Source organism: Mustela nivalis, assembly GCF_964662115.1.
Source record: "Mustela nivalis genome assembly, chromosome: 7".
Taxonomy (NCBI): Eukaryota; Metazoa; Chordata; class Mammalia; order Carnivora; family Mustelidae; genus Mustela; species Mustela nivalis.
This window is the reverse complement of record NC_139026.1, coordinates 378,060-401,213: the sequence shown is the minus strand read 5'-3', so window position 1 is coordinate 401,213 and position 23,154 is coordinate 378,060. Positions and strand designations below refer to the sequence as shown.

Genomic DNA, 23,154 nt, shown 5'->3' with positions numbered 1-23,154 from the left:
AGTGCAACGGCGCGGGGAAGACAGGCTAGCAGGACCGGGGAAGGGGAATTGGTGCTGGCCCCCCCCCACCGCCCTTCTGCGAGTGCGCCGTGGAGAAGTGGACAGCAGTGACCTACCCCCTCCAGCGGTAAGCAGGTGCCCCATGCACCCCAGGGGCCTGCAAGTCAGCCTGCAGCACTTCCTCTCAGGGCACCCATGTCCCGAGACCTGCAAGGGCCGCTGGAGAGTGGGGGTGGATGGCTGCCTCACCCCATGGGGCCGGGGTCACCCCCCGGGGCAGTCAGCAGCAGCCCCGCGGAGCCGCTAAAGCCACCACTGCCTCCCCTGGGCCCCGATGGCCATCTTCCAGGTGCCCAGTGGCCCCGGGACTCCGCCTGCGGCAGGGGCGGGGCCAGGCCTCACGCTGCCCCTCTGCGCAGGCAGCTCTCCATGATGCTGGTGCTGGCACAGTCCAACCCTCAGCTGTTCGCGCTCATGGGCACGCGGGCGAGCGTCACGGAGGAGCTGGAGCGCGTGGAGCAGCAGTCGCGGCTGCAGCAGCTGAGCCCGGCGCAGCTGCTGAGCAAGAACAGGGCCCACTGGACCGACTGGCTCCAGGAGTACGGGTGAGGCCGTGGGGGCCGGGCGCCAGGGACTCCCGTGCAGGGAACCGGGGGGGGGGGGGGGGTCCACTGGAAAGATGAACCTGGATGATTCCAGAGCCCGGCTGGAGAAGGACAGGGAGGGCGTGGGCGACCAGGACGCCTGGCAGGCCGAGCGCACGCGCGTCATGCACGCCAACAACCCCAAGTACGTCCTGCGGAACTACATCGCCCAGAATGCCATCGAGGCCGCCGAGAACGGGGACTTCTCAGAGGCAAGTGCACACCCGGCCCTCCTCCGCGCTTGGGTCCCGCTGCAGGCGGCGGTCCAGGGAGCGAGGGCTAGTCTCTAAAACGCCTCTCCTCGTTCCTCTCCAGGTGCGGCGGGTGCTGAAGCTTCTGGAAACCCCGTACCACAGGGACGGGGAGCCCACTGAGGCTCTGGGAGCCACTGGGGCAGACAGTGGGGAGAACTCGTACAGCAGCAAGCCCCCACTGTGGGCGGCCGAACTATGCGTGACGTGATCCTCGTAATAGCCTCGGAGGCCTCCACACGTGGAGTCCCGAGGCCCCGAGTCCCACCGAGTCCTTGAGGCGGCGCACACCCCATGGGCACCCCAGCCCGTCTCTCCATGACGGCCGAGACGTCCAGTCAGGACCTGACCCGTCTCCGTCTGACGCAGACTCAGCAGCCCAGCCCGCGCTCAGGGCGCTCCCTATCAAAGCCGCTTTGTGCAGGGACAGGAGGGAAGCGGCCCGGCGGGGGAGGGGTGGAGCAGCCCCAGCCCACCTCCCTGGCCTTGGGCCACCCAACCGCAGGCCACGGCGTGGCTTCTGTCTACTGGGGAGACACGGCCCCCAAATAAACCAGCAGCTTCCGTGGCACATCTCTCAGTGGCTCTGCCCCTGGCCCGACGGCCTGAGAAAAAGAGGTGCTGGGTGGGGGGGGCGGGGTCTGGGGAGTATGGGGGGGCTGGAGCACACCTGTGTGGGCAGCCTCAGGCATCCTGATAGTAGTTGTTGAAGTTGATGCGCAGCAGGAAGTCCTCCAGGTGCGGCTGGTAGCCTCGGTTCACCAGCTTGGTCACCACTGGGGGGACCAGGAGCAGCTCAGCCAGGCCCATGTACGGGCTCCTGCCCCACGGTCCCCAAGCCCTCCCGGCCCTGGGGGACAGTCACCTTTAAAGAGGAAGTGGGAGTAGTACTTAAAGGTGCTGTAGGACTGCTGCATGAGGGCGAAGTTGGGGTGCTGCGCGCCGCGGGGGCCGCCGGCGGGGACCCAGGGCTGCGAGATGAGCTGGCTGCGGAACTTGAGCACGAGGCTGAAGATGCTGTGGATGACGTTCATGACCGGCGCGGCCTTCTCGGTCAGCAGGCCCCTGGGGAAGCGCGTGGCCGCCGGTGAGGGGCGCCCGGGGCCCCGGACGCGCATGCGCAGAGGCGCCCCGGGCGCCCGGCTCACCGGAACACGGCCTTGTGCAGGTACTCGGCGTGCGCGCGCTGGATGTCCTCGAGGTCGCCCACCTGCGCCAGCCGGGCCCGGAACTCGCACCAGGTGACGTGCAGGATCTGGTTGGCGATGTAGCCCTGCGTGACCTTGACAAAGTGCTGCATCTCGTGCTTGAAGAGCTGCAGCTGGCGGAACTGCACGGAGCCGGCCGCGCGGCTCACCAGAGCTGGGGGGGAGGGGCGGGGTCAGACGTGCACGCGCGCGGCTCAGCAGAGCTGGGGGGGGTCAGACGTGCACGCGCGCGGCTCACCAGCGCTGCGGAGGGGCGGGGTGTGGGGGGGGTCAGGCGTGTGCGCGCCGCCCAGGACAAGCCGGGCTCCGGCCGCCCTCACCGGCGCGCTTCAGGTGGAAGCAGACGTCCTTGAGCGTCCACATCATGAGCTTGAGCTGCAGCAGGAAGGAGAAGATGCCGCTGTACCTGCTCAGGCAGCCCTCGGTGAGCACCACGTTCAGGGGCCAGTCGACCTGCGGGCGAGGCCGGCTCAGCACGCCCCTGCGGGGATCCCCCCACCCACCGCCACTCGGCCCGGCCCTGCTGACCTTGTACCTGAGCTCCAGGCAGCTCAGCACGTCCGGCGCGTTGGGGGCGAAGGCCTCGGGCAGGAACTTGAGGGCGAAGGAGAGGTTGGCGGCGAGCGGCGTGTCCCCGTGCAGGCTGTACCGCAGGGCCTTGCTGAGCACCGAGTTGAGCACCAGCGGGTTGAGCAGCTCCCCGGGCGTCTGGCCCGCCCCCAGCTGAGGCAGGAGAGGGCACAGGCGTCCCAAGGGAGTCCCGGCACCGAGGCCAGCGGCCACGCCCACGCCGCGCCCCTGGTCACCTTCTCAAAGAGCAGGTCGCTGAGCGACTGTGCGAACTCGCCGTCCTCCATGAGCAGGAAGTGCCGCAGCGCCTCGAAGTGCGCCTCCAGCCGCAGCTCCACGAAGAAGTAGTCCACGGCGGCCTTGTTCACCAACGAGACGCTGGCGGGAGGGGCCCAGGGTCAGGGGCGGCGGGGGACGGGGAGGGCAGGGCAGGCAGGGCAGGGGTAGGCACTCACTGAGCGGCCAGCGGGGCGCTGATGGAGTGCTTCATGAGCACGGGCAGCGGCAGCAGCTCGCTCAGCTGCACCGCGGTCTCATCTGCATCTGATCGGACGCGGGGGTCCTCCGGGAGGGCGAAGGCCCGGGGAAGCCCATGGTGCAGCAGGTGGGCGGCAGGAGGCTCTGCTATAGGACGGCAGATGGCCGTTCAGCACACGGGACACTCTGGGCTTCCGCCTGCCCGCCTGCCCGCCACCGCAAGGGGCCACTCACACATGGCCTCGTAGCTGTCCGGGTACTGCTCCAGCCCATACTGCTCTGCCAGACCCGCTAGGTAGGCCTGCTCCCGGTCCCAGCGCTGGGCCGCGGCCACCTCCTCACCAAGGCCAGGGCTGCTCTGGGCCGCCACGTCGTCCTAGGAAGGAAAGGGACAGTGGGATCCCCTACGTGCAGCCCCATCCTGGCAGGCCAGACCCCTAACCCCATCTGTCCTCACCTGTGAGCTTGGAGGATGATTTGGAGAGAGGTCCTCCGTGTCCCTACTCGGTACCGGTCCTGAGCAACGTAAGTGGGGCAGGAAGAGTATGAGGGCCAAGTACCCCTCCACAGTGGGACCTCCCAAGTCCCCAGGGCTGCAGACTCCCTGCCCAGACCCCTCCTGGGCCCACAGGTACCACCAGTGATAGGAGAGCTGTAGAGGTCCCACTGACCTGGCTCTTCGGGGATACCATCACCCAGGTCCCCAGATAGAGCCGCTGCGGACGGCAAAGCCTGGAGGCCATGTGGCTCCCCACCACTGGAACCAGCCACCTGAGCAGAGTCACTGTCTGAGGCCGTCTCTGGAGGCATCTGTGGCTCGTGCTCACAGACGGGGCTCTGTGCTCCCAGACTGAGGCCTGACTGGGACACCTGGTCAGTGAGGCTCTGGCAGGGCCTGGGCATATCGGGCTGGCCTTCCCCAGAAAGTGCACTCAGTGCCACGTGGGACTGAGACACGTGTCCGTGGACGTTCCACCGCGGTCGGGAGGGGGCCACATCCCACACGTTCTCCCCCACCTTGATGCTGGCATCAGACACGTGTCCGTGGACGTTCCACCGCGGTCGGGAGGGTGCCACATCCCACACGTTCTCCCCCACCTTGATGCTGGCGTCAGACACGTGTCCGTGGACATTCCACCGCGGTCGGGAGGGGGCCATCCCAGAAGTACAGCCACCTATGGGAACGCTGCCTTCTGATACATGCTCAAGGAGCTGCTCCATGGCCTGACTGCTCCCCTCCTGGGGGACGGTGTGCCCAGCGGGGTGGGGGTGAAGCAGAGCCACGTGTCTATCTGGGACACCTGTGTTCCCTGGCTGTGTGACACTGTCCCGCCATAGCTGCTGCCCCTCCTTGCTCGAGCCACCTCCTACAGTCTGCAGGGACCCTGGGGAAGCCAAGGGGGCTACAGCGGGCCTCAGGATGGTTCTGAAATCATACTCCTGTGTCCCAGCAGGCCCTGTGGCCACCACATCGGATGGAGCCGAGGGAGGCAGGTCGGAGCCGATGGTTTGTAACGCCTCCTCCAGGACAGGGGTCACGCCAGCATGCGCAGGCGGCTCGGCCTCCCGGGCTCTGGGCAGGAAGTCTTGGATGCTGAGGCCCTCAGAGAACGGCCCTGGCCTGGCCCCCGGCCCCGGCTGCAGCTCAGATCCTGGCGCTGAGCCGTGGGCCCCTGCAGCTGGCGGCCTGACTTGCTCCGGCGTCCGCGAGTTCAGCCAGTCCCAGGCAGCCACATGCTGCGGCTCTGCACACCTGGAGTCGGAGCTGCTGCCGCCGGCAGGGTGCTCATGGCCCGAAGACAAAGTCTGAAACACAAGTGGGTGTCAGTCTCTGAAGCTCGGTTCTGCAACCAGCACCAAAGCTCATGGCGCCGGTAAGTGCTGGAACAGGCCAGTGCGGACATGAGGCATCCAGTTGCCAACCCCATGCTCTGCGCCCAAAGCCCGCCCCCGGCTCCTCACCTGGGAGCCGGCGGCAGGGAGGACGGCCAGTGGCTCCGGGGCCTTCCCTTCGGACACGTCCTTCAGCATCCCCTGAAACTCGGGAAGCGGTGGTGAGCACCTAGCCCTGCACCACCCAACCCTAACCCTCAGCACCCAACACACGGAAGCCACGGCTCCCAGCTGCCCCAACGGGCCACAGCACGAAGACGAGGAGAGCCTGGGCCTACAGAGAGCACCCTGCGCTGCCCACCGTCCGGCGCCAGCACGGCCTCCTCCCAGTCCCGACGTCCCTTGGCAGAGTTGCCAATCCTTTCCAGAGCCCAGGTCTGCAAGCACTCAGGGGCTCCGAGACCGCCAAAGCCCAGGGGAAAAGCTCCCCTCCGAAAGCAGCAGTACCTGAATGTGCTTCTGATCTTCTACGAGGAAACGGAGCCGTGCACTTGCCAGTCGGTGCCTCTGGATCTTCCACAGCGCCTTCTGCTCTCGGCGAGCTGCTTCTGCCGACAACTTGCTATAATGGTCAACCAGCGCCTGCCTACAGCCACACCCAGAGATACCCAGCTGCCGTGGCCGCCCGACACTGTCCAGCTGGTACCCCACGGGCTAGGGTGGCTCTCCACGGCAGAGGCCCTCGGCACCTTCCCAGGCCAGCAACTGGTCCCCGGTGGGGCCCCCTACTGCACCTGCAGGGGCCTCGCTGGACAGGTGTTTCTGCCCACCAGACCAGGACCCTGGAGGACAGGCACCTAGCCAGGGCTCAGCTGACATCTGCTGAGCAAATACCAGAATGAGCCGCTACATGGTCGGAAGCAAGAGGACAGGCAGGAGGCCCAGGGCTGCCAGGCCCCCCATACGAGGGGTACCTTCCTATTCTGCTGAACTGAAGACAAGTGCCAAAGGGTACAGAGAGCATAAGGCAAACGCCGCATCGGCTTCCCTGGCCGCTCTCCCCGCACGTTACTCCCAGCCATTCTGGTCCTTTCAGCAGCAGGGAACAGGGTCAGACCTGGACTGGCTCATTCCCACGCGGGTGCCCCAGACCAGGAACACCGCCCTGCACTCTGCTGTCTCCCATCGACAACAGAAGAACATCCACCCCACACGCACACAGGCACACATGAGCCCAGGCGCGCGCACGCACGCACACGACACGTGCTCCGTGAACAGTATCTAAGGTCAGGACGACTGTGGTCCTGAGAGAAGAGGCAGGAAGAGACAGCCCCCCACAAAGGTGCCCCTGGGAGAGGCCGGCTCTGCTGCCGGGTTACAGGAGGCGCAAGGGAGGGCAGGGCAAGCTAAAGGCCCCACGAGACAGCCTCCTGGACACCGGGCTGGACAAGTGCCCCGTCCGTCTAGCGTCCGGCTCACCACAGGCTTAAAAATGAAAAAAGGGTTGGGTGTTGTTGACCCTGAGAACAAACACGAGACAGGCAAGTAGGAGAGACAGACCCACCGCGCATGCCCTGTCTGGGCTCCAGTCCGCACGACCCCGCCGCGAGGACAGGGGAGCGCACGGAGTGTGGCGGAGCTGCCCGAAGCCCTCCGCCCAGGCGCTCGCGGGAGCTCGGACCCCCACTCTTCACACACACTTGAGAATCTTCAAGATGCAAAGACGACCGTCTCGAGACCCCGCCAGGACAGCCCCGAGCGGCCGCCTCGCCTGCGGCCGCCTACCTCGCCTTCCTCTCCAGCTGCTCCTCCAGGACCCTCAGCCGCCTCTCCCTGTCGCAGAGCTCTCGCGCGGGGCCGACGTCGTCATCCAGGGCCTCCTGCCGGGCTGCCCGGCGCCGCTGCACGAGGCACCACACGCGGCCCGGCGGGTCAGAGCTGGACCCCACGGGCCCCCTCCCCCGGCGCCCCTAAACGAGGCACCACACGCGGCCCGCGCGGGCCCCAACCCCGGCAGCCGCACCGCGTACCTCCTGGTCCTGCACAAACTGCTCCTTCAGCCTCTGAAACTGTTCTCGCTTCCGGGCGTCCAAGGCCATGCGTTCCGAGGTCTGCCGATCTGTGTGGAGATGGGGGTGCGGTGTGGTGAGGTGCCTGTGCGGGCAGCCCCAGAGCCACGGAGGGTGACCCGAGCCGCACGCACCACTGAGGGCTCGCAGGACTCTGGATGCTGCTTCCCGAGCCTGGACAATCAATTCTTGCTTTGCAATTTCCATTCGTAATTCCTGAGAAAGACCGTCTGTCAACACATCCAGATTCTCTGTCCCCCGCTCTAGGATGGCCTCCGAGCAGGGGCTGCTCAGACCCCGCGCAGGCCCCTCCAGGGACGGCACCCTGGCTCCACAAGCCTCAGCAGTCAACAGGCCCCCACCGCCCCGAGCAATCTGGGCCGGGACCCCCCGCCTGCGTGCACCCACCCGGAGGAGAGCAGGGGCTCGAGGCGGGCTTCTCCATAGGATGGAGGACAGGCCAGAAGCGGCTTGCCATCAACCCCCCCCCGGGCACGCGAAACACTCGAAGCTCAGGCCCTGGAATACCAGTCCTTTCGGAACAGGAGAGGAGCTCAGAGTCCTCCGGGTGCGGGAACCTCTGGTCCTGCTGCCCAGGACTGGGCCTATCTACCACCCAGCCAGCCCCAGAGAGAAAAGGACAGCCCCTGCCCGGGCGTCCCCCACCCAGATAACCCTACCCAGACACAGAACATCAGGGGCAGCCTCCCCATCAGCCCGAGACCCTCAGAGGGGAGGGAGGTCCCACGGCGCCCAGCACCTTCTCCTCCTTGCTGATAGAGCTGTGGCGTGCCACCCTCTCCATCCGCCCCACATAGATGGCACAGTCCCTCTCGACCTCCTTCAGCTCCTCAGGGGAGAAGATCACCGAGATCCGAGGGACGGGGACATCAGAGCAGCAGAGGTAATGCTACCAAGAGGGAAGAGCTGAGGTGAGCCAGTGACACGCAGACCCGTGCCCAGCTCTGCCTGGGTTCCTGGTGGCCTGGGGGACAGGGACAGCTCCCTTTCTCAGACATGTTCATTCACCCTAGGGCCACCTCCAGGACACTCCAGATGGGTTGTGTGCGGTCTCTGCCCAGGCCATGGCTGCCTCCCACCAACGACCCTCCAGAAGCCACAAAGACCTCTCCTTGGCCTCCCTCACTGGACAAGTGTGGGCTACAGGCCTGGGCAGAGGCCTTGAGCTCAGCCCAGACAGAACAGACCCCATCCCACAGCTAGCCACCCCCCAGACCCGCTGCCTCCCCAGGGAGCCCCGGCCTGTGCACTCCCCAGCATCTGCCCCTCCCCATGTCCTGCAGCTTCGGTCTGTTCTCAGCCCAGCACAGGGAGACCCCATGAGCCACAGGCCTCCTCCCAGCCCCATCCTGGGCAGCCCGCCTGCACCCCGCTCCACAGCTCTTCGCCCCAGGGACAACACGTGGGCCGCTGCCAGGCCTCCTCCTGGGAGCCTGACAAACCCTTCTCCCCAACCCACTAAGCCACGAAGACATGACTCCCTAAACCAGGTCCACCCTCCTGGGGAAGCAGCCCGTGCCTGTCCCACCGGGACAGTCTCCCGCACGGAGAGAGGGGGGAGGAGAGAAGGAGCCGCCCCCCGCTCCGAAACGCCTCTGCTTCTCCTCTTATCTCTGGACAAGCTCCCAGAGACTCGACAAAGCTGCTTGTGACATTCAGGGGAAAATGAGACTGACCACAAACTACAGACGAAGGGACAGGAGGGCGGCCCCCCTCACCTGGGGGCAGCAGACTTTCAGCAAGTTGATGGTCTTCCCGCAGACATACACGTCGTGGGCGATGTGCTTCAAGAACACGGGCACGCAGTCCTCCACCTCTTTGGAAATGAGCACGTAGCCGTGGGTCCAGTAAAACTTATCTGAATTGGGGACAGGACACACGGCCGGCCGGGGTCGAGCACTGGCCCTGAGCCACATGATGGCCGAGGCCCAGCCCAGCCACCAGCAGCCGCCTACCTCTGAAGCCCAAGTACTCGTGGTTCACCTGGATCATGAACTCGCCGCAGACATCTCTGAAGACGCCGCTGTACACCCAGTCGTGGATGAACCTGCCACAGCGGATGGGCCCACAGTGAAGGGTCATGGCAGCCACATGTGTATTCTGACCGAGGCCACAGCCCAACCCCCCCCTGCCTCCCCCACGCAGCTCTCCCCTCCTCCCACACAACCTCCACCACTAGCAGGTGTGCGACAACAGACTGCTGTTGTACATCTGCGGTGGGTACGCGGTCTGCGCGGGGTAGGCGGTCTGTGTAGGGTACGTGGGGTGCACAGGGTACACAGTCTGCGCGGGGTTCGCAGTCTGCTCAGGGCTCGTGGTCTGCGCAGGATACGCTGTCTGCTCAGGGTATGCGGAGTGCACAGGGCACACTGCCTGGGGTTCACGGTCTGCGCGGGCCCCACCTCGTGTAGGGCTCGCAGCTGGTCTTCAGCAGGGACAGGAGCACGGGGTAGTGTTCGTTGCTGCAGTTATCCAGAGCTTCCTGATACAGGTAGGAGAGCAGCTTCACCCCCTGGAGACAGCAAGGGGAAGTTTGGGGCGCTCACCACACGCCCCTGACGCCTAGCCGCAGCCCCACCGCTCAGCCGCCCCTCGGGAAGAACCAGAACTCACGGTGGGGAAGGCGGCCCCGGGCTCCCCGCTGCCGCTACCTGGGAGCGCAGCGCCCACGCCACAGAGCTCGGCCAGGTACCTAGATGCGGAGGCTGCATGAAACCAGGTGGGCAGACACACCGCACCCCCAGGACCAGGGACACCGGAGCAGAATGTCCCCCAGGCACATATCTGCTTGCCTTCACCAAGAACGGGGACTCCAGACCAGAGCCTCCTGCCCGGCCCCTCCCTGCACACCCCGTGCACCCCCACCCCCTTCTCAGGCTCGGACAAGACTCAGAGCCCCCCTGAGTCTGTGACCCTTCCCCTGCACCTGTCGCACCCCACCGCGTCCCGCCCAGTGACATCTCCTCTCACTCGCGGACTGGGCTGACCCTGCCCAGACCCCTCGGCCTCCGCCCTGCTGCAGTCCACGTCCACAAGACAGCACTGTGCGCCTGCCCCACCCCCCCCCACACCCCGCCACTAGCCCCTCTGCCCGTGAGGTGTCCTCTCCCACTGAACCTCCCTCCCCAGCACCCCCAGGCCCCAGGCTCCCTTCTCCCAAGGGCACCCACCACACCACTCCACCCGCTGTTTACCCACTGGCCCGTGAGCGCCAGGGGCCAGGACTGTGGGGACCCTGGTGCCTTTCAGGCAGGAGCCCCCAACCCCAGACAGGGCCTGCCACGGAAGGCCACCGACAGATACTCAGCACACAGCACCCGGGGAGCCCGTCGGGGGCAAAGGCCCCTGTTCTCAACAGCCCTTTGCAGCCCCGCAAGCCCCAGAGCGGCCCCCGCCGGGGCTCACCTGAGCTGCCGGCCCAGTTTCTTGAAGAGAAAGCCAATGGTGAGGAGGCTCAGGGTGGGCGGCGTGGAGAGGACGCAGGCCCGGTAGTACCGCAGGTACCTCCTCAGGCCGCTGGTGAAGGCCTGCGGGGAGAGGGGGCTGGAGGCAGGGCGGCCGCACACAGGGACACTGCTGCGGCACGCAGAATGCGGAGGACTCCATCGGAGTGGGAGGAAAAGCCCTGGGGCTCCGTCATCTGTGGAACGGCCATGTCTGGGTCGTGCCCAGAGACCCCCGCCCAGCTGGAAGCAAGGACCCTTCACGAAATCCCAGGGCCCAGACCAGCTACACCAAGAAACTTGGAACTGGGGGTCCCAGGGGGAGTTCTGAACCACTGGGGCCTCGACCACACGTGCGTCCGGGGCTGCATCCACAGCCACGGCGCCCTACCTCAGCCTCCGCCTCCACGGGAGGCCTGCATGGAAGGCTCCGGAACAAAAGTCAGTTCACCCACCAGCCATGGCCCCCACCCCACACGGCGGGCCCTCCCATCTTCGTCGGTTCCCTACTTGCCTCCACCAGCTGCCCCGTGCGCCTCACACCTGACCTCATCAGGTCGGCCAAAGGCAATGCCACTGGGCCCCAAAGTGAAGGGGCCCAAAGTGCCCCCGCTGGACCCCAGCACCCTGTCTCCTCTGCTCAGCCTCCCTCTGCTGTTCTGTTCTCCCAAAGCTCTGGCCGCGTCTGGAGGCCTGTCCCTCCCCGCAGCCCACACCTGCTGTCCCAGGGCTGGGGGTGCTCTACCCAGCATATGGGCCGACTGCAAGGTTCTCCAGAAGAGATGGCTCAGCCCGGGCCCAGAACCCCAATGTCCCAAATAAGGGAGGACACAGTGCGACTCCCTGAGGGCCGAGCAGGGGACAGGCAGCGCACGCCCACCCCATACTGCCCCGGCCCCGAATGCTGGGGGCACCTCTGTCCCATGGCCTTTCTCCCCAGGTCTGCCGGTAAGTGACATGGGGCTAAAACATCATCCCGGGGATCCTGTTCCCAGAGAGTGACTGTCAGCTTTTCGACCTTGCTAAGGAAACAAAAAGTGGTCCTGGGGTAGAATTCTGAGGCTCCAGGGAAGGTCTGGGACAGCCACAAGGCAGAGGGCCACACCTGGAACACGAGGCCCTTGCCACACGAGGAGTCCAGCACAGGCTGCAGAGAGAACTGGCTCAGACGTGCGTAGTGCGTCCCGCACACGGCCACCTCGGCGAGGAGGCTGCTGACGCTCTCAGGAGAGGCTCCGGACACGTGGACACCTCGCTTCACCGTGAAGGTCTGGGCCGGCTGGACAGGGCAGAACAGAGGCTACTGAGTCAGGCACCCAGAGCCCGACATGGTATCGCTGCCCCCCTCCACCCCCTCAGCACGGCGCAGTGTCCCCAAAACCACGCCGCACAGACGGGAAGCACCGAGAGCGGAGAGCAGACAGCCACCAGGCAGAGCCCGACTGTCCCCCACTCAGCAACAGAAGCTACGCCTGCAGAAACAAAGCAGGATTTCGCACGGACCACACTGCAGAGTGCATGTCAGAACGTGACGCCCACTGCGGGAGAGGGCACAGGGGAACACGGCGCAGGCACCGGATCTGGTCACTCGGCTCGCAGGGCACCGCAGGGCTGCGGCAGAGCATGTTCTGCATCACTGCCTGCCGGGCAGGCCGACAGACAGCCCCAGACGTCCCAGCCGACGCAGCTCTAGCCACAGGCTCCAGCAGACACAACACCTCCCAACACGTGAAGATGATAAATGTTCTGGGGCGCCTGGGTGGCTCAGTGGGTTAAAGCCTCTGCCTTCGGCTCAGGTCATAGTCCCAGGGTCTTGGGATCGCGTCCCGCATCGGGCTCTCTGCTCAGCGGGGAGCCTGCTTCCCCCTCTCTCTCTGCCGGCCTCTCTGCCTACTTGTGATCTCTGTCAAATGGATAAATAAAATCTTAAAAAAAAAAAAAAGATGATAAATGTTTTGTGTGTTTTATTGCAATTTAAAGAAAAATTTAAGCAAACAAAAAACCCTCCCAACAAAGAAGAACTCGGGACCTGATGGCATTATCAGTGAATTCTACCAAACAATTGAAGAACTAACACCAATTGTTCTCAAACTCTTCCAAAACCCAAAAGGGGGGATACTTCCCAATTCTAAGAGGCCAGTATTGCCCTGATTCCAAAGCAAGATAAAGACACTATAAGAACAAAAACCTACAGGCCAACATCTCTTATGAACATAAATGTAAGAATCTCTGACAAAATACTAACAAATCGGGGCGCCTGTGGCTCAGCTGGTGAAGCGTCTGACTCCTGGTTTCGGCTCAGGTCACGGTCTCAGGGTCGCGGGGCGGAGCCCCACAGGCACCAGCCTGGACAGGGAGTCTCTGCTTGAGATTCTCCAGCTTCCCGGGCCACCCACCCAAAAATGAATAAATGAATGTGAAAAAGAAACTACTAACAAGTCAAACCCTGTGGCATATTAAGAAAGGGCAGCTCGGCACCCAGGAATCAATCAGTCTGGCCCTCACCGACGGTCACGCTGGTCTGCGAGCTGCTTCAGCACCAGGGCAGAAGACATCAAGACCGAAACCAAGAACTTCCAGGACTTCATGACCACGGACAGGGGAGCCAGCTCCGTGCGCGAACGGTACCAGCACCTGTCCGCGTCCCCCAGCGCCATATCCTGGGTGTCAGCCTGGGACGACCACCAGGCAAGAGGCTGTTTCCTGGGAAGGCGGGACCCGGCCGCACCCCTGCCCTCTGTCCTCCATCCCTCTCCCACCCTGGGACCCTGCGCCACAGCTCGGCTACCAGTAAATACTCACTGGAGAAGTGGAAAAAAACAAAACAATAACGCTATAAACCACAATAGAATGAAGAAACAATAACGTTACCTTAACTGGTGCAGAGAAAGCATTTGACAGATTCCAGCACATTCAAGATAAAACCCACATGTGACAGCCCACGGTTAGCGCCATGCTCCACAGTAAAAGACCACAAGATTGTCCCCTAGGACACAGGAGGCCGGAATGTCGGCTTTCACCATTTCCATTTAAAATAGCAGTGGCAGTGGCAGCGGCACCTGGGTGGCTCAGAGGGTTAAAGCCTCTGCCTTCGGCTCGGGTCATGATCCCAGGGGCCTGGGATGGAGCCCCGCATTGGGCTCTCTGCTCAGCGGGGAGCCTGCTTCCCCTGTCCCTCTGCCTGCCTCTCTGCCTACTTGTGATCTCGCCCTCTGTCAAATAAAAAAAGAAAACCTTAAAAAACAGAGAGAGGAGGAAGGAGCAGCAGACACCTGCCATGCCTGGGGAGCCCCGAGGACACAGTGCCAAGTGAAACCAGCAAGACACAGAAGGACAAGTCCTGTCTGGCCCCACTTCCCGGAGGCACCCGAATGGTCAGACTCAGAGCAGACAGTGGGGCCGGGGAGGGGGCTGCAGGGGGAGAGTATGTGGTGGGGTCAGAGTTTGGGAAGTTCAGGTTGGGAGGGTGAGGATGACACAACACTGGGAATGTAGCCAATGCCACTGAACAGCATACTTAAAATTGGTTTAAAAAAAAAAACCGTGGGGGGCACCTGGGTGGCGCTGGCAGTCAGGCGTCCAACTCCCAGTGTCAGCTCGGGTCCTAATCTCAGCATCGTGAGCTCGGGCCGCACGATGGGCTCGACACTCGTGAGGAGTCATTCCCTCGACCTCACAAGCACACACACACGTGCACTCTCTCTCAAAATGAATACATCTTACCCCAAAAAAGTGATTAAGATGGTAAATTTTCTCTTATGTGTATTTTACTGAAACTGAAAAGAAAAGGGAGGGGGGTTGCTTCGCAGTAAGGTCATTCGTACAAGGCCTCAAAACGGCCTTCTAGAAAGTCTCCAGAGGGTGGCCCTCACGCCAGCACCCCCGTCAGTCACCTGAGGCGGGACCTCATGTCTCCGGGGCAACCCCCAGGACGCGCACTGAGCACATACTCGAGTTTGAGAACAGCCACTTGGTCACGACGCTGAAGAGCTGGAGAGGCGGCCGCTGACCCCAGAGGCGGCCGCAGAGCGCGCAGGAAAGGCTTTGGGCTCACGAGTGCACTCGTTCGCTTTGTGAGAGGCAGACGGTGTAAGACCAGCCGCGGCTGCTCAGAAGGAGCCCAGTCCCCCCACCGCCAGGAGAGAAGCCGCAGCACTGAGTAAAGCCAGCGACTGGGTCCGAACCGCAGGCCCCTTCCTGCACGGCAGGTGCGCCCCGGGGCCGAACGTGCGCCCCGCCAAGCACAGGGAAGGCTCCGAGGGCCACTCGGTGCCTCTCGAGGATGGTCAGGGAAACGGGGAGCACATTTCTACGGCTCCACCAATAGCATAAACGTCTCACTTTTGTTCAGTTCTAGAAGGACGCTAATCAACGAGTACTTTTTAGAACTGAAGCAAGACCATGGCCACGTCCTCCAGGCAGGCCACGGAGCCAGCTTCCCTGGCGGCCTGCGGCACCCTCCCCCCGCCCACCGCTGAGGCCGGCACCCAGCCGCCCACTTACCGCACTGGGCTCCCCTCTGCCCCGCACAGTGCCCGGCCGACGGCGGGCTGCCCGACGGAGCCGGGGCTGTCCCCGCACGCCAGCGCCGGCTCACCTGGCAGAGGGGAAACGTGGCCGACGCGACCCCGATCAGGACGTTCAGCGCATCCTTCACCAGCTCACACTCCTTGGCCAGGACAAGCTGTGGGGCCTGCAGCAGACCCCCGCCAAGCACCTGCAGCTCCCCGTGGCGGAGCCTGCAGAACCTGTCGAAGGCGTCCCTGCCGGCCTCGGTGAGGTAGGGCTCCTCTCTGTGGCCGGGGGGGCTGTGGGAGACAGAGGAGGGGGCACTGAGCGGACGGAGCGACACGGACACCTCAGCCGCGTACAGAGAAGCCTGGGGCGAGGGACTAAGACCCGAAGCAGCAGGAAGCGCCCCCGCCTGCCCAGTGTCCAGGGCCACACGCCGGTCCTCAGCATGACCACCACACAGCGTCCACAGCAGCACGATTCACAACAGCCCAAGGCAGCAGCAGCCCAGGCGTCCACAGACGGACAAGTGGGTGAGCAACGCATGGCCTGTCCATAAAGTGGACGATGACTCAGGCCTAAAATGGACACTAACACCTGCTGAACCTCGAAGACATTACACTAAGTTAAAGAAGCCACATACAAAACTGTACATGCCAAATAAGCATGAGGGCAAACTTTATGCCACTCCTGCGTCCCGGGACGGCACCAGGCGGCCAGCAGGGGGAGCTCCCGGCCGGCGCGGCCCCAGCAGGACCAGGCCCTCCCAGCAGGGGACTCCCCGCCCCAGCTCCCTCCTGGGAGCACAGGACCGGCTGTGAGAGCCCCGCCAGCCCTCCAGATATCCTGCTGAGCTTTCCTTGATTCAGTTTCAAGAAACAAAAAGTCTCACAAATTTTCGGATGTAACATGCCTGCTGGGTCTTGCAGGTGTCTCCCAGCACACCTCCGGGGGCTCTGCCTCCACATGGTGCTGTGTTAGGAACTCACAGCCACATCACTCAAAAGCAGCCCAAAAAACCAGTATCACTTTTTCAAAATTCCTTTGAAAAACATCAACCCGTACTGAAAAAACTTAAAAGAGCTGTTTTTTTAAAATCCATTGAAAAACTAATTTCTTAATAAGGGGAGCTTAGGGAACACAAGCCTTTTTAAAACTTTTCTTCTGGGGCACCTGGGTGGCTCAGTGGGTTAAGTCTCTGCCTTCGGCTCAGATCAAGGTCTCAGGGTTCTGGGATCGAGCCCCTCCTCAGGCTTTCTGTTTGGCAGGGAGCCTGCTTCCTCCTCTCTCCCTGCCTCTCTGCCCACTTGTGATCTCTGTCAAATAAATAAATAAAATCTTTAAAAAAATAAAAAATAAGTAAAACTTTTCTTCTCATTTTTAATACCTAACCAGCTCCTTTCCCTTCCTCTGCACAAAACAAAAAACAAAAACCTTATTTTTAGGTCTAGCATCTCCAAAGAGTATCATTTATTCTTCAAAGACAAAAGTCACTTCCTGAAGGTGTAACAGCTCCAAGCTTGAGGACAGTCTAACATCAAGACACACGTCTGACCACCAGCACGTGTATATCCCCATCAGGCATGAGACACAAGATACAAGAACAATACATCTCAGAACCTATTAAACCAAAAGCCCTTCTGAGGCACCTACGGGGTTCATGCGGTGAAGCGCCTGCCTTCAGTTCAGGTCATGATCTTGGGGTCCTAGGATCAAGCCCCACATTGATCAAGTCCTGCATCAGGCTCCCTGCTTAGCAGGAAGTCTGCTTCTCCGTCGGCCCTCCCCTGCTCCTGCTCTCTCTCGCAGATAAACAAAACCTTTTTTTTTTTAAAGATTTTATTTATTTGAGAGAAAGAGAGAAAAGAAACAGGGGGAGTGGGGATTGGGGGGGCAGGGAAGCAGGCTCCCCACTGAGCAGGGACCCCCCCCCATGCAGGGCTCAATCCCAGGCCCCTGCAATCATGACCTGAGCCAAAGGCAGTCTCTTAACTGACTGAGCACCCCAGCTGTCCCTCTCTCGCTAATAAATAAAATCTTAAAAAAAAAAACCAAAACTCCTTTTTAATTGACAACGCATGTCAATCCTCCTTCCCCTCATCCAGCAAGTCTGTGAGTGCAGGGGGCGGCGAGGAGGACACGCCCAGCCTCACGGAGGAGGCGCCCTGGACCAGACGCACGAGGAAGCATGGACTGGGATCCCAGGGCAGGGCGGGGCTCCAAGAGGCCCTGGGAGCAGCAAGAAGAGGAGAGTCAGTGTGAGCGGAGCTGGGGGGCCGCGGGGAGGACTTCGCGGGACGACTGGCCCTCGCTGCAGACCCGGGCAGCCACGGTGTCGCAGGCAGAGCAACGATGTGCTCGGCTCTCGTCCCTGGAGGGCAGCACCCACTGTGTGGAGGATGAAGGAGGGTCGCGGGGGACAGACAGGCCAGTTCCAAGGCGTCCAGGTTGGCAAGTGGGCCGTGGCCAGACCACGGACATCTGCCCTCACTCCCTCGGGAGAGAAAAGCATGAGGAAAGGCCTCTCAGGTTCCAAAGTCCTTCTGAGGTTCCTCAAGGGAGTCGCGGAGGGCAGGCGGACGCCTCAGATGCCGTCCCATCTCTCAGCCCAGCGGCTCCTGCGCCCGCTCTTCCAGGGTCAGCACGAGCACCACTAAGGCCACGCGTGCACCCTCTGAGAACAGAGCGAAGGCAGAAAATCCCATGAAGGAAAACACCAAACTCCCCTTGTCCCCACGGAGAACTCAGCCGTGAACATAATGAGACCAACTCCCCCGCCCCCGCAGAATGAGCACAGCCACAGAGAAACGGCAGGGAAGGCCAGCAGCAGGCAGGGCGGCCTTCAGACCTCCGTGGGTGCTCAGGGTGAAGCAGCGAGAGGGGTCCTCCAGGCTCTCGGAGGATAGAGTTTACGGTCCTAGGGCTGAGGGCGCACAGGCAGCTTGGGCTGCGGAGGGCAGCAGCTTCCCCAACTGCTCACTAGCCAGAGATCATGGTAGGAAACCAGCGGATGGCTGGGTTTAAACTGAAACAAGTTCAAAAGATCTGCCAAAGGATCTAGAACAGAAAGCCTCATGGCTCAGGGCCCTGTGGGATCAGGTTCGCACCAGAGCAGGCAGAGGATGACGCTTGGGGGAGGTGAGGAGAGGCAAGGACAGAGGTCTGGTGAGCAACCCTATCTCCTCAACAGTTACCTGAGAAGCAGGAACTAATGAATGAAATACCACTGAGCAAGTATTTCCAAAAGAAAGTGCTAACTTGTTGGCCCGCTTTTGAGACACGTGAGGGGTTAGCGGCAAGCGGGATGGCTAGACTTGCTTTGTACACCAGACAGAAAGTTGCAGGACACGAAAGACAAGGCAACCTCCACCAGCGGTGCGGAGAGAAGCAGGCAGCTGGCCATCCACTGCAGAGGAACCCACTGCAGGAGGGCGGTAAGGGAGGGTAGATGACCTCGCCAGCAGGAGCGGTGCCCGAACATGACTGGTACTTGTCTACACCCTGGCACGTGTCCATCCTCAGGAGACCCTGCTGGCCCCCAGACGCTGCTCCAAAGGCACTGTACCCCTGCTAACCCTGCCTCTTCCATCCCGTGCTCCCCAAAGTGGTCTTCCACAGAACTACCAGCACATGAGATAGGGCAAGAGGGTCCCAGGAGCAGATAGTGGGAAATATGTGTCCTCCAGCCCCAGTCTGGGAGCTTCTGAGCGACACCAGCGCCTTATAGACTCTGAGAGTCCTCCGCACAGAGGCCTCTGGACCTGGGTGGGCCCAGGGGAGCACTGTGATGACCGAACTTGTCCACCAGAGAGCACCAGGGTCAGTCCTCGATGTGAAGACCGCGCCTGGCCCTGACTGCTCAGCCTGCGGGCTGCCCTCCACAGCTCCGACTGGGGGCTCTCACGGTAGCACATTACTCCGCTGCCAACGGACTCTCTGATAAACCTCTCTGAAGCCTGCAAGTCTGTCCCTCAGCATCTCTCTCATGTCCTGGGACCCAGGTCAGGCCACACACAAGCCTGACTGAAACTTGCCGGCTCTTAATCCCATCATAGCTGCTCTACAAACAATGGCCTGAGCTCTCCTGAGTAAAGGCCATGCTCACATCCTGTGGGGGCGAAGGGCTGTGATTAGGGGCAAAGGCTCAAGTACCATCCAACTTGCTCCCAGCACCTCCGCTTGCTGGCCTCGTAGGTGAGCACGGCGTCCCACAGGTCGATGTCTGGAGTCATGCCTGGTTCAGACTGGGAGTCAGGAGTCAAATTAGATGCCGACTGGAACCCTTCATCATCAGACTGATCCACACTCTGAGGAACCTGGAGACCACAGGAGAGAAGGAAACATCATATAAGCTTTTGGATCTAAATTTCACCCAAGTGTGGTCAGAATTCCTGGACTCCCCCCAAGAAACACCCAGCAGAATGTTTCCTCTACTTTTGCCAAGCACGTAGCTACTACACAATGTTTTTACTCCCACCGAGTGATTTAAGGGATCAAGTAAGATGATCAATTTCCAGTTGCATAGGACACATAAAGGCATCAATATAACTTAAAATGGAATTTTTCAAGAAATGGCTCTGATTGGAAAATCCATTTTGGGGAACCCAGCACACAAAAATCATAGTAGGGGCATCTGGGGCATTCAGTCCATTAGGCATCTGCCGAACTCCCCAGGGTCCTGGGATGGAGCCCACGTGGGGCTCCCTGCTCAGCATGGAGCCTGCTTCTCCCACTGCCTGCCACTGCCCCATGCTCGTGTGCGTTCTCTCTCAGATAAGTAAGTAAATTCTTTAAATTCTTTAAAAATTAAAAAAAAAATAAAATTAAAAAATCACAGTAAACAGAAAAATTTAGTGTGTTATAGCGAGAATTTTTCATAGTAAGGGAATAAATGAGTAATGATAGCACTGAAATGTTTCAGCAACATTTATAAAGCCGCAAAACACAAAGACCCACAGTGATTTACTAAGGTAGGAAATACCCCACGCTACAGGTGGAGGAAGGACACAGTACCGCGCACACAGTAGGAGGGCTCCGCTGTGGGTGGCCACTTCCTTGCAATCAAATGTAAACAGCAACCCTAGAGAGCAGAGTCTGCAGGCGCTGCAGCGGGGCCCCGCCCACCCAGGTGAAGCCCAGGCCAGCAGCCCTGCCTCGCCACAGCTCGGCCACCAAGTGACAGGGACTCGAGTGTTACCCTACGTTTAGCATGACCAAGGGGAGGTCAAAGGAGGCATTTCCAGCTGCGGAGGAGCCGGACGCAGGAAAGCACACACTCTACCTTAATGGCCAGTCCAAAGAGGTCCGCACTGTCCGGCACCGGGGGCAGGTCCAGCCGCACGTCCATGTCGTATGTGCGGCTGTGCACAAGGGCGCCGAAGAGCGAGACCCGGGTGTCTCTCTCAAACCTGTCACTGCAAGGATCCCCATAGGAGAAGAGCCCCGTGGTGGGCAGGCCGGTGCCTGGGGCCGCCTCCATCACCTGAAGCGCCTTCTGGATCATGTCCTGACATAAGTACTCCTCCCTGGAGATCAAAGACTGGACGTCCAACTCACACACACTCAGGTCGTAGCAGTCGTAGCCGCCGTAGGGCACATTTCGCCCCACATGCCTGTTGTTCCAGAAGTAGTCCCTCTTGCGCCGCAGCACTTGAGGGGGGCCGCTCCCTGCCAGCTGCACCAGGAGGTCCAAAACAGACCCCACCTCCAGCAGCGGACCGCGAGGGGCCGCGAGGAGCTCCTCCACCAGCTCCTCCAGACGGTCGGCCTCGGGGCCCAGGCCGCCCACTCTCAAGTCGAAGGACAGCATGAGGACCTTGTTCTTCACCGGGAGCTTCGCGAGATCAGGCTGCAGTCTCCGAGTCTCGTCTTGAAAAAGGCCCGTGAAGAGGGCGTTGTAGGCCACCCTCTTGAGGCTCTGCTTTGCCCTCTGCCGGCTCACGCCGCGCTGGCCCAGGGGAGCCTTCGCGGCCGGCAGGAGGGCCTCGCACAGGTCGCCCAACAGCTGCGGGACGCTGGCCATGCCCACCCCTTCTCAGCGCCCGGCCCCCAGCAGGCGGGGAGGCACCGCGGCCTCGCGGACGCAGACGCGCGAGCGGACCGCACGGGGCTGAGAGCCGGGCGACCCCAGACCCGCACCCGGAGGCTCAGCACCGGCGGCCCCGCCGCCCCGCCGCCCGCAGCAGCCCGCAGCGTGCCAGCTCGCCGCCTGTCCCGGCCCCCGGCCTTCGCCGTTCCGGGGTCACGGAGCGGGACAACCGCGAGGAGACCGCGAGGGCCGTACTCAGCGGCCGTGGCCCGCTCTGCACGCTCTGTCGGCGACCCGAGAGGGACCGCCCGGGCTTCGCGCCGCCGGGGGAGGCGGTGTGGGGGCGGCGGCGCGCAGGTACCGGGGCGAGGCCTCCCTCCGCAGCGTGAACGCAGCCCCCGCTCCCGCCACCACCATCTCCGCCCGCCGCGTCACTGCCCCCGCGACCGCTTAGGATATCTAGAGCGGTCGCGCCGGAATTGCGTCATCGGAAGGGCGGGGCGGCGGGCAGGGCACTTCCGGCTTGGCTGCCGGGGCCGCGGAGGGGAGCGGAGGCCCGCGGCGGGCTGGACTGAGGGGGTGCGGGTCGCAGTTTCGCGAGGTTTCGGAGCTTGGGAGCGTGAAAGCGGACCGAGGGGGCGCTCGCTGGGCTGGACCGCGCACGCCAGGAGTGGGGGCTGGAGCGGGGCCCGCAGCTGGACCCCGGTCATCGCCGCGTCCGCCGCAGACCCAGCCCGAGCGCGTGCCGCGGTCTGTGCGCTGCGTCTCCTCCGGGAAGCCCACCGGCCTGCAGCTGCGGCAGGGAGAACCCCGGGCGCCCTGGACTCCCGCTTCTCTGCCCCGACCGGACCTCCCAGCTCCCTGCTCTGGCGCTGCCGCGGCTCGCTGGGCCCGGGCCGCACGGCTCCTGCTCCCGAGTGAACCGCGTGTGCCGGCCCCGTGGCTGGCCGGGCCTGCGGTGGACCCCGGCGCGGACCCCCACGGGCTGCGGGCGCCCGCGAGGACAGGTGCGGGCGGCCCGGAGCCCGCAGAGCCCGCTGCCGCCTCGGACCCGGGGCTGGAGGGTGAGTTCCCCCCGGATTTCCAGCTCCGCGCGCGCGGTGTGCGGGCGCCCCAGGCCTTGTCCTGGCCGAGGTCCCCTTCTCAGAGCTGGACTGCCCGGCCGGACCTGCGCTGCTCTAGAGAACCACCGCTGAGAAGCGGGCCCCGAAACCACAGTGCTTTCGGGGGACCCCCTTCCTGAGACGCAGCCGGTTGTGTTTTTAACCCCGCGGAGCCTGCTCGTGGGCCTCGCTCACTGAGTGCACTGACTGCGCCCGAAGCGGCCGACCGGGGCAGTACACGGCCCCTCGGCATCTTTCCTGTGCTTGTCTCTGACGGCGCCGTGGCCCGGTCCGGGTACACTGCTCGCTTGTTCCTCCTGGATCCGCTGCCCTGCTCGTTATCGGCAAAGTCCTTGGCTGATTTTCGCAGAATGGACAATGAGCCTCCCATCAAGTCGCAAACAGACCCTCAAGACCTCTCCCCAGAATTAAAGAATACTCTAGAAACCACGAAGCCCTTCAGGGCATCCGGCTTACAAAGCTCAGAGCCTCGTTATTCCCTGCACTAGTCCCTGTAACGCCCATTTGACCTGCGAGACAGCCTGTGGGGGGATGGAGCTTTGTCCAGGTCCTCCAAGCAGCACCCTGCAGTTCCCACCCCAGGTGCTAGGACATGCGCTCCCGCCCACAGCGAACTCCTCATAGGGGACCTGTGGGGTGCATCTTCCAGGATTTCAGTAGGTGAGCTAGGCCAGTATGGCTTGGCCTTCAGCTGGACAGAAATGCCCCAGGGTTCCGGAGCCCTTCTCACTGTTCACAACCTCAGAAGCTGAGTCGAGGTACCAAGCTTTCTGTAGACAACACCTGGTTACACCGCGCACGTGATGCACTTTCTGCCTTTCTCCATGCGCAGGAGGCGGCATCCGCCTGTTAAAACTTTTAGCTTTAGGGGCGCCTGGGTGGCTCAGTGGGTTAAAGCCTCTGCCTTTGGCTCAGGCCCTGATCCCAGGGTCCTGGGATCGAGCCCCACATCGGGCTCTCTGCTCAGCAGGGAG

General features: G+C 62.5%; 2 protein-coding genes across 7 annotated transcripts in view; one reads left to right on the top strand and one right to left on the bottom strand.

Moving 5' to 3' along the window:
• The window catches only part of SELENOO (selenoprotein O), a 10,798-nt gene extending 9,330 nt beyond the window's left edge, over nt 1-1,468 (top strand). Inside the window, exons 6-8 of the mRNA XM_082739462.1 lie at nt 285-605; nt 700-856; nt 960-1,468. Of these exons, the coding sequence (XP_082595588.1) occupies nt 285-605; nt 700-856; nt 960-1,106 (625 nt within the window). The 3' untranslated portion in view covers nt 1,107-1,468. The remainder of the gene's footprint in view (nt 1-284; nt 606-699; nt 857-959) is intronic.
• The window catches only part of TUBGCP6 (tubulin gamma complex component 6), a 29,132-nt gene extending 7,636 nt beyond the window's left edge, over nt 1-21,496 (bottom strand). For 5 of the 6 annotated variants that reach the window (XR_014313941.1, XM_082739412.1, XM_082739413.1 and 2 more), the window contains exons 1-25: nt 20,310-21,496; nt 19,181-19,344; nt 15,114-15,324; nt 11,622-11,795; nt 10,479-10,600; nt 9,687-9,765; nt 9,476-9,585; nt 9,029-9,120; nt 8,792-8,931; nt 7,813-7,962; nt 7,187-7,268; nt 7,014-7,102; nt 6,769-6,884; nt 5,491-5,629; nt 5,113-5,184; nt 3,822-4,956; nt 3,608-3,666; nt 3,385-3,526; nt 3,129-3,297; nt 2,910-3,051; nt 2,632-2,826; nt 2,424-2,556; nt 2,044-2,257; nt 1,761-1,960; nt 1,566-1,671 (exon numbers count right to left, since the gene is read on the bottom strand). Coding sequence is in view for 5 of the 6 variants with exons in the window: in XM_082739412.1 (XP_082595538.1) it covers nt 1,580-1,671; nt 1,761-1,960; nt 2,044-2,257; nt 2,424-2,556; nt 2,632-2,826; nt 2,910-3,051; nt 3,129-3,297; nt 3,385-3,526; nt 3,608-3,666; nt 3,822-4,956; nt 5,113-5,184; nt 5,491-5,629; nt 6,769-6,884; nt 7,014-7,102; nt 7,187-7,268; nt 7,813-7,962; nt 8,792-8,931; nt 9,029-9,120; nt 9,476-9,585; nt 9,687-9,765; nt 10,479-10,600; nt 11,622-11,795; nt 15,114-15,324; nt 19,181-19,344; nt 20,310-21,050 (4,962 nt within the window). In the remaining variant the exon portion in view is untranslated. The remainder of the gene's footprint in view (nt 1-1,565; nt 1,672-1,760; nt 1,961-2,043; nt 2,258-2,423; nt 2,557-2,631; nt 2,827-2,909; nt 3,052-3,128; nt 3,298-3,384; nt 3,527-3,607; nt 3,667-3,821; nt 4,957-5,112; nt 5,185-5,490; nt 5,630-6,768; nt 6,885-7,013; nt 7,103-7,186; nt 7,269-7,812; nt 7,963-8,791; nt 8,932-9,028; nt 9,121-9,475; nt 9,586-9,686; nt 9,766-10,478; nt 10,601-11,621; nt 11,796-15,113; nt 15,325-19,180; nt 19,345-20,309) is intronic. The other variant, XM_082739414.1, reaches the window with a different exon arrangement.
• Nucleotides 21,497-23,154: the final 1,658 nt, after the last annotated feature.